Raw genomic sequence first — 16,061 nt, 5'->3', positions numbered from 1 at the left:
AATTTAGCTATTAACGGTGGAGTACCACAAGGTGGTCTATTCTGCACCGTTTTTTTAAAACTCTATACTAGTGACTCTGTAAATGAAAATATTGAAAAACCTTATTATACAGTCTTTGATTAGTTTAATTTCAGGTAAGAGGATTTAAAATTGAATTGCCATTGCTTGAGGCATATATATTGAAAATCGTATCTAGAATCTCTTTTTGTGTAGAGGGTATGGCAAGTTAAAGCTACTATCACAATAGACTACTCAGTAAAACATAAATGCTAACTTGAGATTAGTACGAGTAACATCGAGGCATAGGCTAAAAATGATAGAGTCTCCAGTAAAATTAGTCTAGATACTATTACTTACCAGCTTCAGCAATATACCGCGAATGGTAGGCAATGTTAGAGCAAGGAACTTCCTTAGCAAAGACTCCTTGAGCAACGAGCTTCGCGACGAAGGTCTTCATGATATCAGCTGGTCCCGATATCGTGCTGGAGTCGGGGCCATTGTGACAGGCCACTTCGATTTCAGGTGGAACTATGGTCTTGATCTATATACGGAGAAATTAGTTTTAGGCCGAATAAGGCATGCGTAGTTTTGGAGTTGGCGTAACAATATGAAAAACTTATTATTTTTACACTAAACTTCGATTTCATTTTCGATTTTAGTCTATTTCTTGTTATTTTTTCTTATTCTCCCAAAACTAAACCTTTTTTTAATTGGTTCATTCATCAAGCAAAATTATAAGTTTTCTGCGTTGTCCGTAGCTCAATTTGATATTTTAAAGATTGCCTTTTTACCTAAGCACACATAATTTCAGAATTCCATGTTGTGTTGAAAATATTGTATACGATACTTACTTCACTATAACCAAGTCCAACAGCAGCCATAGATCCCTTAATGAAAGGAGTCTCAATGGAAGCCAGACCACGGCTGTACGCAGACAGAATCATTTGTTCGGCGGTAAAGCAGCCATCTGCGTACGCGCAACCAAGCTCTCCTACACTGTGACCTGAAACATAGTCTCCGTTTAAACTGTTCTTTTCTTCTTCTATATCTCTCTTATTCTTCCTTGTTCTACTTTTGCTATTTTGAAGGATTTTTTAATGAAAACACTGTTTTTATTTTTGATAGATTCCGAAAGTCAGTAGTTCCAGTTTTTTATGATAATGATATCTAAACTCAATACAAAACTATTTTTATCTTCATTTTATCTGATTTGAATCTGACCAATTCACTTTCAGTTATAGAATATGTTCGCTTTTAATTCCGTTCTGGTTCCTTCCGTTTCAAAGATACTTTGAAATATAAAGAACGAAATGGAAGATTTTAGAATAAGGATTTTTTGTTAAAAGAAACCTTAACTTCCTATACTTACCAATAATATAGTCAGGCTCAATACCAAGAGCCTTTAGGATATCAGTAAGACCGATCTGAACAGCGGCGATGCCAATGAAGGAGTTGAGGATATTGTCGTATATCTTCGGGTCGGGTTCCGTGATGATCTTTGTTAGGTTGATGCCTTTTGGCTCGAGCGCTTTGTGGCACCTGGTGAAAAGCATCAATTTACGAATAAACTAGGACTCATGCCGGCTTCGTCAAAGGGAAAATTTTGAAAATAACTTCTTAATAGAGTATAACATAATAGAGAAAATGTAAAGGTACTTCTTAATAGCATGGCAAAGATAGGGATCTTACAAGCTGAGTAGCCATACCGGCCCATTGCGAGCCCATGTCAGAGTAAAAGAACCAAACTGGGTGACGGATACCAGAGAAGTACTGGATATAATCAATTTATAAGGATGATGAAATAAATACTCCATTGTTAACTTACTTCTTAATGGCATCAGCAAAGATAGGGATCCTCATAAGCTGAGTGGCCATGCCAGCCCATTGCGAGCCCATGCCAGAGTAAACGAACCAAACAGGACGACGGACGCCGGAGAAGTACTGGATATCACGCGCTAATGAGACGGCCTGTGTTGGTGTTGAAGCTATAGATAAAAAAACAAAAAACAGATTTATACTTTGTAGAACAAGATCATGCGATGGGCTAACCAAATAAAGTTCACTGTGGATGGTCCCTTGCACGAGTACCAGATTATCGGACATCAGGAAGAAGTGGCGAATGCTCGTGAAGCGCATAACATCTGCCCCCAAAGACGTCACTTCGCGATGACCACGAAGGAAAAGAATAAGAAGATTACTATCACAAAAACAGTAAAATCAAAATAACATTTCAAAAGGAGTAGATAGTAGCATAGTATTCACCTATTTATATTACTTGTCAAATAAGTTAAGGATATTCGAGTCTCAACATTCGAGCAAACAGCATTGACTTTGACCACTTAAAATGGCCCATGATCGCTAAAAATAATACGCCTAAAGACGGAATTGCTTGTCATTCTAAAAAGGTTCATATTTCTTACCTAATAAGGTATATCCTCGTACAACATGACCCGTTACGTCCTCATCGTGAACAGCATGCAATAGTCTGATGAGCTCAGCGTCAACAGTCTTTGACTCCAGGTCATTGAGGATCCTAGCTACTGCTGATTCTGTACGTCCTGAGGCACATACCAGACGTGGCAGATCATCAGTTGGTATACCGTTGTTGACCTAAGGAGAAAGCAAATTGTTGACGAGGTTTTTAAAAAAAATGTCTTCTTTATTATGATAGGAAGAAAAATAGTCGCCCGTGAATGTTTGTAGCATCAGAGGAATCACTAATACGTTAGCGACTTTAGAAAAATCTGTTTAATTAATTCGGTTAAAACACGGATATAAACATGAAAGATATAATAACAAAGAATCAGAAGTAAATGGACTTAAGAATTTTGGGCGATTATATTATTTAAACCATTTTATATAAAATTCAGTAAAATATTCGATAATCCATCCTTAATACTTTAAATTTTAAATGCGAAAGTGTTTCTGTCTGTCTGCTATAGCTTTTTGTGACCCAACAGTTTAATCGATTTTGACGAAAGATACAGAGTTAGCTTCCATCCTGGGGACGGACATATACTACTTTTTATCCTGGAAAATCGAAGAGTTCCCACTGGATTTTTCAAACACCTAAACCCATACAAACGAAGTCGCAGGGCATCGTCTAGTAATAAATAATTTATAGAGATCAAACCTTTTCTCTCGCAAAGTTTTTGAGCAGAGTATGAGCATTGGCACCTCCGAACCCAAAGCTGTTAATTCCTGACATGCCGCGGTTCCATGGTGTCTTTTCCGTTATAACCGTCAGCTTCCCTTCAGCTAGAGCTGGCACTCCCTCTCTCGGAGTGCAGTAGTTTAGATTTGGAGGAATATATCCGGTTGTGTAGGCTATGCACAGCTAAAAAATAACATTATTTTGCTTTATACAATTTCATTCAACCCCAATACCAGATGAGGCTTCGGCTTCAGGTTTTTTTTAAGGAATAATTATAATTAGTCATTTTAATCATGACTAACATTCCCCTTTCCCCTCCAACTAAGCGTTAAGCTTGTGCTAGGAGTGGGTATGACAATAGTGCAACGGATGGGGTTTGAACCTTCCACCTTTCGGTTTTCAGTCCGCTCCTATAACCGTTGAGCTATTGAGGGCTGAGGATTGAGAGGTTGGAACTAGAAGTTCGATAACAGAATCAGTCCTTAGTGTACAGAATACCTTAGTGTACAGAATTAGAATAGGCAGATCCTAAGTCTGAAGTACTGATCTTCAGTCAACAATAATTTCATGTAGAGCAATATCCTTATAGAGTAAGGACTGAGGAGTTGTAACTTGGATTGTTTTATAAAATCAAATTTAGAGTGCAAAATTTAAGGTTTCGGAAAGGTTCAGACATAATTGATCATTCCGATCAATTTGTGCTTTTACTGAAAACTTATCTTAAAACTAGTTTTGTCTAGGAAATGAGAAACCAAGATTTTGAAAGAGAGAACCAGAATTAAAGAAACAGTATATAGATACTTAGTTTCTTTAATTCTGGTTCTCTCTTCCAAAACAACCGACAAAATCTCTTACTTTGGCCACAGAACAAAGTCCAGATGCAGGTTCACTGTGACCCAAGTTGGACTTGACGGACCCAATCATAAGCGGCTCAGAGCGCCCCGTACAAAATACTGCGTCTATCGCTTTCAGTTCTTCTGGGTCTCCCACTCTTGTACCTAATAAAGAAACAGATATATTATTAAGTTTCAAGAACCTTTCTTGTTAGCAGCTAAAAGTAAATAAATAACAAATTGTAAACAACTGTATTGCAAGTTCTATTTAACAGTGCCTGCATCGGATTTTAATTAAAGTCCGTAAGAAGGATACCGGCCTTTGAGAAAAGCAATTTCAGATCTCATTCGATACCGACCGACAAAATTATTTACATGCCAACTTTTTATTAAACACCGATGTTATCTCGATTTTTTCTGTAAGATGAGAGGGCATTTTCTTTTTTTAAAATATTATAACACAATATTGAATTGTATGTCTGAATTAGTTACAATGTAATTTTATAAATTTTGTGTTTAAATATTGTAGAAAGTTTATTGTAACTCACAAAAACGATAAAGTCATAATAAAGGTACATAATGTTTATTCATATAGTTTAAAATTTTATGTAAACTATGTGAAAGTGAAGACTTTCCCTTGTTGACAAAAATATTTCAGGTAACGTTAATATTAAGGCTTAGATTTAAAAAATCCTTATTAAGTTCTGTGTAAGATTTTTAAATCTTTGATGCGCTCTCCTGTAAATAACTCGCCAACAAACTGCGACGCAGTTTGGCGAGATATATTATATAAGGTTTTTTTCGTATGTCTTCAAATTAATAAATTAAAAAAAAAAAATGAGATACGATGTTTTTCCTGCAGGTGTCGTTTAAATAAGAAGCTATCTAGTGTTTATCAACAATTTATCCTAAGCGTCCCGCTAACAAAAACACAGTGCGCATTAAACTTAAAGCGGAGATTTATCTTGGCCCTTTGTGTCGTGAACAATAGTGGATGAAAGAGCTTTTTAATTTCATGTCGGAGTACTCTCCAAGTAAACGTCGGCAAGTTTTCCTATCTCGCGGCGAGCGCTATCCATTAGCTGTTTTCCATTTTTATGCGCTTTTGTAGTATTGTTTTGTGGCACTTTATTTCCTTCATATAGAATAGAATAACATTTAGAGCAACATCTCTTTTATTTTGAGACGGTACTTTATCATTGGAAAATGACAACCATCCTGGCGCAGTGGTGGTGGTCTTATAAGTGGGAAATCCCGAGTTCGATTCCCGACAACGGCGATTTGGAAAATCACACTAATATTATAAAGGCGAAAGTTTGTATGTGTGTGTGTGTGTGTGTGTGTGTGTGTGTGTGTGTGTGTGTGTGTTTGTTACTCCTTCACGCAAAAACTACTGGACGGATTGGGCTGAAATTTAGAATGGAGATAGATTATACCCTGGATTAGCACATAGGCTACTTTTTATCCCGGAAAATCAAAGAGTTCCCACGGGATTTCGAAAAACCTAAATCCACGCGAGCGAAGTCGCGGGCATCGGCTAGTCTTTTATAAAAGGAAAAGCTGACTGACTGAGTGATCTATCAACACACAGCTGTTTTCCGTCGCTTGGTATATTTTAATATTGTACTAAGTATATTTATATGTATTTATGACATTTCACTAGATACGATAGCAAAAAAAAATCAAAGGCCCCATTTTTTGGATGTAACATCCGCCATATCGATTTTTTTCATGTAAAATGTAGCCCATGTCACCCGGAATAACAAATCTTATATAACAAATAACTAGTTTAGGTGCTACAAGTACAAACACACATATAAACATAGACTGCTAAAATAATAACCCTTCCTTTTGACTTTGCTGCAGTCGGATAATAAGAGGTGTTTCACTTACCAGTACCGTGAGCTTCCACAAACTCAAGAGTATTAGGAGGGATGGAACACTCCTCGTAGAACTCGTCCAGAAGTAACTGTTGGATATGCCCAGCGGGATATGTGATGCCCTGTTCTTTGTAACCATCACAGTTCGTCTTTGCGTGGAGAATTTGTGCGTAGACCCTAAAAAGTTTCAATGATATTAAAACAGTAGTCCAGTGGTGCAATCATCAGCTTTATCAGACCCACTAGCTGATACCCGCGACTTCGTTTGCGTGGATGTAGGTTTTTAAAATTCCCGTGGGAACTCTTTGATTTTCCGGGATAAAAAGTAGCCTATGTGCTAATCCAGGGTATAATCTATCTCCATTTTAAATTTTAGCACAATCCGTCCAGTAGTTTTTGCGTGAAGGAGTAACAAACATACACACACACACACTCGCACACACACATACACACACACATATACAAACTTTCTACTTTATAATATTAGTGTGATTGCCACTTCTGCTTCACAGCCTGCTAAGCTATTTCTCCATGGTTCTCTTACGGACCTCCTCGTTTTTGATTTGTAGAGAAACTCCAAGCATAGCTCTTTCCATCCCCCGCTGAGTGACGTATAGTACGCGACAGGTCGAGATGGCAATCGTAGTATGAGGCGGGGGGACGTCCCGCACACCCGCACGTCCCCGACATCTCGAGCTGTCGCTATAGATATGCCTACCACACCCTATCTTAGGAGCCGTCTCAGTGAAACGGTATATCCATACTAATATTATAAATGCGAAAGTGTGTCTGTCTGTCTGTCTGTCTGTCTGCTACCTTTTCACGGCCCAACAGTTTAACCGATTCTGACGAAATTTGGTACACGGTTAGCTTATATCCCGGGGACGGACATAGGCTACTTTTTATCCCGGAAAATCAAAGAGTTTCCACGGGATACCCAAGAACCCATCCGCTTAACCGATTTGTATGGGTACCTAGGTAGCTTGCGTCCCATTAATTGACATAGGCAACTTTTTATCCCGGAAAATCAAATAGTTCCCACGGGATCTTTATGTACCTAAATCCACGCGGACGAAGTCGCGGGCATCCTCTAGTCTATAATAATTTCTTCGATGGTACCAATTAGTCCATCCTAGGACTTAGTAGTGGCGGTTAACTATGATGCGTAGGGAAGTCGGGATCTCTTCATGTAATTTTTTTTAATTTACCTTCTGGCATCTTTAGCCTTCTGCAGCAAGATGACTACAATGGCCTCAGAACGAGCGTAACCATTCGCTTTATTGTCGAAGCTCTTGCATTTTCCATCAGGAGACAGTACACCTAATCTGTTAAAGGAATATTGAATTTGATCAGGATCTAATCACGCCTAATATTTGTTAGAAAATAAGTTGGTGGGTAGATTTGGGTTATTACATGAAATCAATTAAATGTTTTGGAAGTGCGTACGTTTTTTAATTCATTAAAGGAATTTGAATGCTAATTGTATTTGAATTTTCACAAAATATCAATACTTGAGTTTTAAATCATTTTAAATACATATCAAAATTATGGAATCAGCAGAATTCGAACCTGAGCCTTCCCTGGGTATCTCACCCAGAGAAGTTTCCTTGAGTTTTCTTTGCATGCAACACTGAGCATTCCCATAAAAGGTACCTCTATAGTTCTAAAACTCTATACCTAAAACTTACTCATCAAGTATATAATTATTTGAAAAGCAGGTTTAGTACGTACCTGGAGAATTGCAAAGAGACGTAAGGATGCAGACAAAGGTTGGATCCGCCAACGATGGCAGAGTCGCAATGTCCATCACGGATCGCCCTGAACGCATGCTCGAGCGCGTACAGGGAGCTGGAGCACGCTGAGTCTACGGTGTAAGAGGGGCCGGTGACTCCGAGCCAGTAGGAGATACGGTTGGCTAGCATAGCTCGAGAGCATCTGGAGACAAAAAAAATTTTTTTGAGAATCCCTCGAGCATAGCGGTAAACGCTGTGGTTTTATTTCTAGATTCGATTCTCAGTTGAGTCAATTTGGATTTTCTAAATTAGCCTAGCCTATTTGGCGGTCGAGGTCCGAGTCAATAAGAAATACGGGTGGCTAACATAGCTCGAGACCATCTGGAGACAAAAAAAATATTTGGCGGTCGAGGTCCGAGTCAATAAGAAATACGGGTGGCTAACATAGCTCGAGAACATCTGGAGACAAAAAAATTTACAATTTTCGTAGCATAATGGTGAGCACTGTGGTCTTATTTATAAGAATGGGGTCCTAGGTTCGATTCCAAGCTGGGTCAATTTGGATTTTCAGTTGCAATGTCCATCACAGATTACCAATGCGTGCTCGAGTGCGTGAAGGAAACTGGAGCACAGTGAATCCACGGTGTAAAAAGGAACGATGACTCCAAGCTAGTAGGAGATACGGTTGGCTAACATAACTACAGAACATCTGGAGCCAAAAAAATATATTTTGACAATCTTTCTGTTGAGTCAAAGAAGTTAAAGTTGAAGTCCTAAGAAAAGTTTTCTTAACAGGGCTCTCTCCGTCACTCGTTTCCACTCGTTTCATACAATCGTAGTTCCAATTTCATTTGAATATTAAGCAACCAAAGTCCATGAAATTTTGCAGACATTCTAGAAACTAATATCTGTGTCTGTGGTGTTTTAGATTTTTCTAAAAATATGTAGTTTTAAAATTACAGGGGCTCAAAGATTTGTATGTAAATTTTTAAGGCCGCGTAACTTTGAAACCGAATATTTTAACAGAAATCTGGAAAACCACAGACATAGATATTAGTTTCTAGAATATGTCGCAAAATTTCATGGACTTTGGTTGCTTAATATTCAAATGAAATTGGAACTACGATTGTATGAAACGAGTGACGGAGAGAGCCCTCTTAAAAAAAAACTCCGCAACAATCAAATTCCAACTTCCAGCCTACGCGCTTTCCGCTTATACATATAATATGTGCGAAAGGATTTATTATTACATCAAAGAAGATTGAGATCAGGAGTACAAACCCTTAAGCACCGTGAATTTTAAAGCGATTAAAGTTCTCCATTGTAACGCGATTCATTACAGAGTTTACTGTTGAAGATTAACAAGTCTTGAAGTTAAGGAAGACTCTTTGAAGCATTCGCGAGCTCTTTATAAAGAGTAAGGAGTAACTCTGTAGGTGAATGGTGTAATTTAACTTTAGAGAATCGATATTTTAAGAAGATGGAGCCGTAATTTAAAACGTGTAAGAGGGGTCTCTCCGTCACTCGCTCCATACAAACGTAGTTCGTCTCTTATTAGAATACTAACCAATTATACTCAATGGAATTTTGTAGAAACGTTCCGGGAATTAATATCTATGCCTGTGGTTTTCCAGATTTCCGTTAAAATATTCGGTTTTAAAGTTACGCGGTCTTAAAAATTCACATACAAATCTTTGAGCCCCTGTGGCCTGTAATTTTAAAATTACTTACACATTTTTAGAAAAATCTATTCTAGAATATGCCTGCACATGGACTTTGGTTGCTTAATATTCAAATGAAATTGGGACTACGATTGTATGGAGTAAGTGACGGAGAGAGCCCTGTTAAGAGCTGTGGAAAATTTTCTTTCATTCGATGTCTAGCTAGTCCTTTTCTATGGTTCTAACGTCTTTCTCGAAAATCTCATCAAAACCATTAGGTACGTGTGAAACGATAGGGTTTGGTGTACACCTTTGAGTAATGCCTTGTTAAATATGTATTTTTAACCCCTGACCCAAAAAGAGGGGTATTATAAGTTTGACGTGTGTATCTGTCTGTGGCGTAGCTCCTAAACTAATGAACCGACTTTAATTTAGTTTTTTTTTGTTTGAAAGGTGGTTTGATCGAGAGTGTTCTTAGCTAGAATCTAATCCAAGAAAATCGGTTCAGCCGTTTGAAAGTTATCAGCTCTTTTCTAGTTACCTTCACTTGTCGGGGTGTTATAAATTTTTAATTTACACTTTTTAAAATTATTATGAAGTTTCTTTGAAGTTTTGAGGTTGAGGTATGTTTATTTGAGGTTTAAGAAATAATGACCGTCAACGTTTTTAGCAACTAGCAACTAACTTACCTACATGTGTGTTCCAAGTTTTGCGGGGTCATTCGCTGACTCAGTAATCAACACTGATAGGCACTAAGCTCATTTGACATTTATTTTTTAATCAATTGACAGTTTCCGTACCTCAAAAGGAAAAACGGAACTCTTATAGGATCACTTTGTTGTCTGTCTGTCTGTCCGTCCGTCGTGTCTGTCAAGAAACCTATACCTAGGGTACTTCCCGTTGACCTAGAATCATGAAATTTGGCAAGTAGTTAGGTCTTGTAGCACAAATAAAGGAATTAATCCGAAAACCGTGAATTTGTGGTTACTCAAAACTCACCCAGTGACGCCGAATCCGTTAACCTGCATTTTTTCGTAGAACCATGTTTTTTCCGACTCTGAGAAGCAAGCGCCTATAAACACCCCAGTTTTAGTGTTGCGAAGTTCCTTCGGGTTCAGACCTGTAAATAGACAAGCTTTCAATATTTCAAAGGGTACAACATATTTCAGCCTTCTATGACTTTGAAATTACCTAAAAATCATAAAAAGAAGACAAATGACATTTTACCTGAACAATCAACTAGGTTGCAGTTAGTTAACAATGATCATTACCTACAGGTTTTAAAACAGGAGGTTTCTAATTCGATGGTAGGTATTTTTTAGAGTAACTTGAAAGTGTGGGTTCATAACTTCACATTATTTGATTAAGTTGATCTATAAATTTTACCTAAAATATATAATTAGTTTTGGAGATATCAGGCCACCCTGCCTTACTCCACACTCTAAACAATATTATTTAAAACTTTAATATGTAGTTATTCGTTTAACAAGATAGCAAAGCTCGTTTCTGTTACGATTGCCTAGGTTGAATCCTGAGCGAGCGAAGGATTCTACAATAGAATCACGAGCGAAGCTAAAATCCTGAGCGTAGCGAGGAATCCAAAAGCACGAAGATCAAAAAACTTTGCAATCATGTAACAAATATAACTTTTCACCTCAATAGGAAAAAATTCAAGGTAGGATAAGTATAGTTTTCACGCGGCTTTTCCAGAAGAAAGTTTAATTCGGCGTTAGTATCTGATAATGTCTAGAATCTAGTGATAAATAATAATTAATTTATCACTAGTTCACTCATTTTGTTACCTTTGAAACTTTTACAACAATTATCTACAAAAAACGAACCTAATTAAGATATAGGTAATTTATTCCGATTTGAAAGCCCCTATACACCAAAAATCAGGGTTGGGCCCCGCCTTTGACGCCCCATAATCGGCTACTACATACTAGAATCACAGCCTAAGTCATAATATTTTCGGTACCTAAACAAAACACCATGTGCTATTACATAGCTAAGGTCAAATATGCTACATCAAGCATAATCAAAAGTTTGTTCCAACAATTTATACAAAAAACTTCAGCTAATTTTGAGATCCTGTTCAGTAAAATGAGGCCCGGCAATCTTTATTGAACAAGTAGGCACTCTTATCTAGAAAACCATTAAAACTTCTGTTCAGTAATTGCTACAACTCGATATTGTCTTTGACCGTCTCAAGTGTTTCTGAAATTCGGGCATTAAATATTCCAAGTTAAAAAGCATCCTGTTTTCATTATGAATAAGATCATAATAATAAAATTGTTGAGACCATAAACTTTCTCATTATTTTACGCTTGTAAGCCTGTAAGTGCCTGCAAGTTTATTATTGACAGTTTATAATTTTTAACCCCCGACCCAAAAAGAGGGGTGTTATAAGTTTGACGTGTGTATCTGTGTCTCTGTGTATCTGTGTATCTGTCTGTGGCATCGTAGCGCCTAAACGAATGAACCGATTTTAATTTAGTTTTTTTTTTGAAAGGTGGCTTGATCGAGAGTGTTCTTAGCTACCATCCAAGAAAATCGGTTCAGCCGTTTGAAAGTTATCAGCTTTTTTCTAGTTAGTGTAACTTCACTTGTCGGGGGTGTTATAAATTTTTAATTTACACTTGTATTTATACTGAATGATGTTTGTGGTTTCGCCCGCGTGGATTTAGGTTTTTGAAAATCACAAGAAATTCTTTGAATTTTCGAAAAAAAATAGCTTGTTTCTGTTTTCGTCAAAATCAGTTAACAAATGAACTTAGAAAAGTCAGCTTTGTCATTAATTATAATATGCCGTAAAATATTATTGAACTCTGATTAGAAAATAAATTATGCCTTAGTAAGTAACATCTGAAAATCATTGCGGCATTGTTGTGTACAATAACATAACCAATCACTCTTTTTAGAAGATATTAGGTATAACTACCTACATATTATACACTACTATGTATGTATGTATATATACTTTTTTGCACCACAAAACACAAACACACATACATACTAATATTATAAATGTGAAAGTGTGTCTGTCTGTCTTTTTGTCTGTCTGTCTGTCTGTCTGTCTGTCTGCTACCTTTTCACGGTCCAACATATTAACCGATTCTGATGAAATTTGGTACAGGGTTAGCTTATATCCCGGGGACGGACATAGGCTACTTTTTATCCCGGAAAATCAAAGAGTTCCCACGGGATCTTTAAAAACCTAAATCCACGCGGATGAAGTCGCGAGCATCCTGTAGTAGTTTTATAAATTATAACTAAAGCTGTTAAGATATTATAATCAAGTGCTTATATACTTATGTCAGCAGAAAACCGAAGTCTCAATTCCCATAAAATATTTATTAGCATTTTACCAGCGCATAAAACAGTGCACAATTTTAAGAAGTTCTAAAACTTTAGTGTGTCCTAAATTTTATTAAATTTTGCTTGAATTTCAAGGTATGGTTTTTATTGCGAGATAGGCTTGCGGTTCACTACAATAAATGAATGATTTATTTGTTTTTTAGGGTAAAAATTCAAAAGTATCCAGCTATAAAAATACCTATTAGGCCCAAATTCAATTCAAATCCATTCTAAAGTTTCAGCGTGATGCGCGACACAAGCTATCTACAAAATTTAATTTTATCAAAATCGGTTAAACGGGTATATCGTGAAAAGCTAACAGATACAGAGGAAAACAGATAGACAGACAAACGTGAAGTTTATAGTATTAAAGTAAATATGGATTGTTTATAATATATGGTGCGTAGGTATAATGTTTCGCCTATGGACAAACAGTACACAGAATCGGCCCCGGGGACACAAGCGGGGTAACACAACAAAGATAAATAGATCATTATCAGTTGAAAGCTGAATTCAGAACGCGCGGCGACGCGAAACATTTCGCTCGAAATACTCCCCTGAAACATTCGCTCGAGATAACGAATTGGAAAATTTAATTTCACGACCTAAGTATTTATAAATATGAGTTTTTTCAGCATTTTTAACGTTGATGCCCATTAAAAATGAAATAATTTCGTTTTTTTAGGGTTCCGTAGGTACCTCAAAAGAAAAAACGGAACCCTTATAAAATCACATTGTTGTCTGTCTGTCTATCTGTCGGTCGTGTCTGTCAAGAAACCTATACTTACTGGTACTTCCTGTTGACCTAGAATCATGAAATTTGGCAGGTAGATAGGTCTTATAGTACAAATACAGGAATAAATCTGAAAAGCGCGAATTTGTGGTTATATCATGTAAAAAAACAGAACCCTCAGTGTGCGAGTCTGACTCGCACTTGGCCGGTTTTTAGTAATATTTATTTAATTTTAGTATTTGTTATTCAAGTACAGGAACAGGATATAACTGAAATTATACACTAGTTTCAGTTTCTAATAAGTATGTAGCCATTTTTGAAGCCCCCCATTTCGTATGACAGCCTCCCTGAAATAAAGATTTTTATATTTTTTATGCAATATTCGGCTGCAGGCCATCAGTTTTGAAGTAATTACATTGAGTAATTTGGCTCTGACTGACGGACGAACGGACAAAGGCAATTTTACTCAAGTAGACTCAGAGACTTCGCTTTTAAAATAACAACACACGGACGAAGTCACATGACGAGCTAGTAGATATGTGATACAGAAGCTCATCAAATTTCTTCTACATCTAATCAAGAATAATAATCCTCATTCAAACCACATAAAACAAGGCATCCAATCAGCTAAAAGGGGAACACCAGAAACAAAATGGCGGATAGGTACACAATTGATGTCTCCAATGACCACGACGAATTTAATCTGCACCCGCCGAATTTGCGGATCAAATAAATTGATCTCATTAGGTAGGGAGGTAAGGAACTGCGTATTCTTTGGAAGCTCCTGGGAATTCACACCGAAGTGTAACAATAGCTAAGGTAGAGAAAGTGAAGAAAATGTTTTACCTAACTGCAATAAAAGGACTGCAATTCAATTTTAAATACACAACAAACGGTATGATACCAAAAAAGCTTAGAGTCACTCAGCGGAGTGGGAAAAACTATGCTTGAAGTTTCTCTACGTAATTAAACCAGAAATAAGGATATTCTTGGGAAAATCAGTGTAACCGACATAGCTAAACGGGTTTTGAAGCTGAAGTGGCAATGGGCAGGGTACATAGTTTGAAAACACAATGTTGGGGTCAAAATACTAGAATGGTGACCGGAAAACGCTTTGTTGAAATACCCTAGGCGGACAGACTACATCAAGCGGGTTGCAGGATTCAGGAAAACTATTACTTAAGTAGGTACTATTTAACCCCCAACCCAAAAAGAGGGGTGTTATAAGTTTGACGTGTGTATCTGTGTATCTGTCTGTGGCATCGTAGCTCCTAAACTAATGAACCGATTTTAATTTAGTTTTTATTTGTTTGAAAGGTGGCTTGATCGAGAGTGTTCTTAGCTATAAGCCAAGAAAATCGGTTTAGCCGTTTGAAAGTTATCAGATCTTTTCTAGTTACTGTAACTTTCACTTTTCGGGGGTGTTATAAATTTTAATTTACACTTGTCCTAACGGTGTAAACGAGGACCTTTAGAGTAAAGTAATTTGTAGGTTTACAGGGCTCGTACACAAAACATTTCAAGGTTTTCGGTGGCTTTCATCGAACATAATACTTAACATTTTGCTCCCAAGTTAAAGTTAATTTGTTTGCTTTGGCTTTAACAAATAAATATTCACATTGACGTTTTCAAAAGAGCTAGACTTTAATGAATATACTTAGCTTCCGTACCTGCTGTATTGAATTTGTACCTAAAAGTGAATTGCAATCCAAGTACGAACTCATCCATTAGACTTGTCGCACCTTTACATTTCTAGCAACAGCTTTATAGAAGTAGTGAGTATATAGGAAACTTAATACATATATTATTTGTTGAATGGGCTACTTTGAAAACTCCTGTGATTAAATAAATATAATTTATCATTGAAGTTAACATGACTAAATTCTCTTACCCCTCCAAATAAGCGTAACTTATGCTTGGAATGGAAACGACTAATTATCTGAATTATTTCGTCCGTTTAAATTACTTTTGGAATTAAAGTTCTGTCAGACGTATGGACAAACAGACTAGTGGAAGTTCACCAAATGAGACGGAGGCCTCGCTTCGTCAAAACATCAAGACAGAAATCCAAATAAATACAGGTAAGAAGGTGCCCAATGCCCATACACATTGGTCCATTGCGCTTAGCAAGTGCTGGTAAATTATATACATGTTCACCGATTACATTGGCTGAAGGAGTTGGGCTAACAGGTACACTAGCAAGGCTTTTTAGGTGTCTTAGCGTACATGCACCCGAGCAACGCTGTCAACTGCTGCTTTCGTCATCGCGGGTCGGTGGTGTGGTGTCGACCACACCACCATTGCCATTGACGTGCGTCGGCACGTCAATGGCAACTACTAGCACGTCGCCTTCTCAAGCAAAATTCGGCACATAGGGTCCATAGTAGGTACCAGTTTCAAGTGCAGCAGCAAGCTAAAGAACATTGTGTAATGATTGTTCATGCTCCCTTCATGTAAGATATTTCAAGGTCTTACCAGCATCAATGACGGCTTCATACGCCTTCTCAAGCAGGATCCGACACATAGGGTCCATAGTATGCGCCTGTTTGAAATGTACTCCAAAGAAGGACGCGTCGAATTTGTTGACATTGTTGATCTTCCCCGTGCGCTGAGGAATCTCTGGGTGAGCGAGCTTCCATCGTCGGCCGTCACCTGAGATTAAGTCAACCTGGAGAAAAACAATTTGTTAAAAAACTTGTCATGTGTGATA

The 16,061-nt window shown here is 37.4% G+C and overlaps 1 protein-coding gene across 1 annotated transcript in view; it reads right to left on the bottom strand.

Annotated features, from left to right (window-relative positions):
• Positions 1-16,061, bottom strand: part of LOC123871274 (fatty acid synthase) — a 47,454-nt gene that overhangs the window by 27,898 nt on the left and 3,495 nt on the right. Inside the window, exons 3-14 of the mRNA XM_045914977.1 lie at positions 15,827-16,019; positions 10,261-10,381; positions 7,599-7,802; positions 7,076-7,192; positions 5,881-6,044; positions 4,010-4,152; positions 3,134-3,337; positions 2,421-2,610; positions 1,826-1,985; positions 1,370-1,539; positions 852-1,003; positions 358-541 (exon numbers count right to left, since the gene is read on the bottom strand). Coding sequence (XP_045770933.1) covers positions 358-541; positions 852-1,003; positions 1,370-1,539; positions 1,826-1,985; positions 2,421-2,610; positions 3,134-3,337; positions 4,010-4,152; positions 5,881-6,044; positions 7,076-7,192; positions 7,599-7,802; positions 10,261-10,381; positions 15,827-16,019 — 2,002 coding nt within the window. The remainder of the gene's footprint in view (positions 1-357; positions 542-851; positions 1,004-1,369; positions 1,540-1,825; positions 1,986-2,420; positions 2,611-3,133; positions 3,338-4,009; positions 4,153-5,880; positions 6,045-7,075; positions 7,193-7,598; positions 7,803-10,260; positions 10,382-15,826; positions 16,020-16,061) is intronic.

The sequence above is a fragment of the Maniola jurtina genome, chromosome 13 (assembly GCF_905333055.1).
Source record: "Maniola jurtina chromosome 13, ilManJurt1.1, whole genome shotgun sequence".
Classification (NCBI taxonomy): domain Eukaryota; kingdom Metazoa; phylum Arthropoda; class Insecta; order Lepidoptera; family Nymphalidae; genus Maniola; species Maniola jurtina.
The sequence above is the reverse complement of the archived record's forward strand: the minus strand, read 5'-3'. Positions and strand labels throughout refer to the sequence as shown.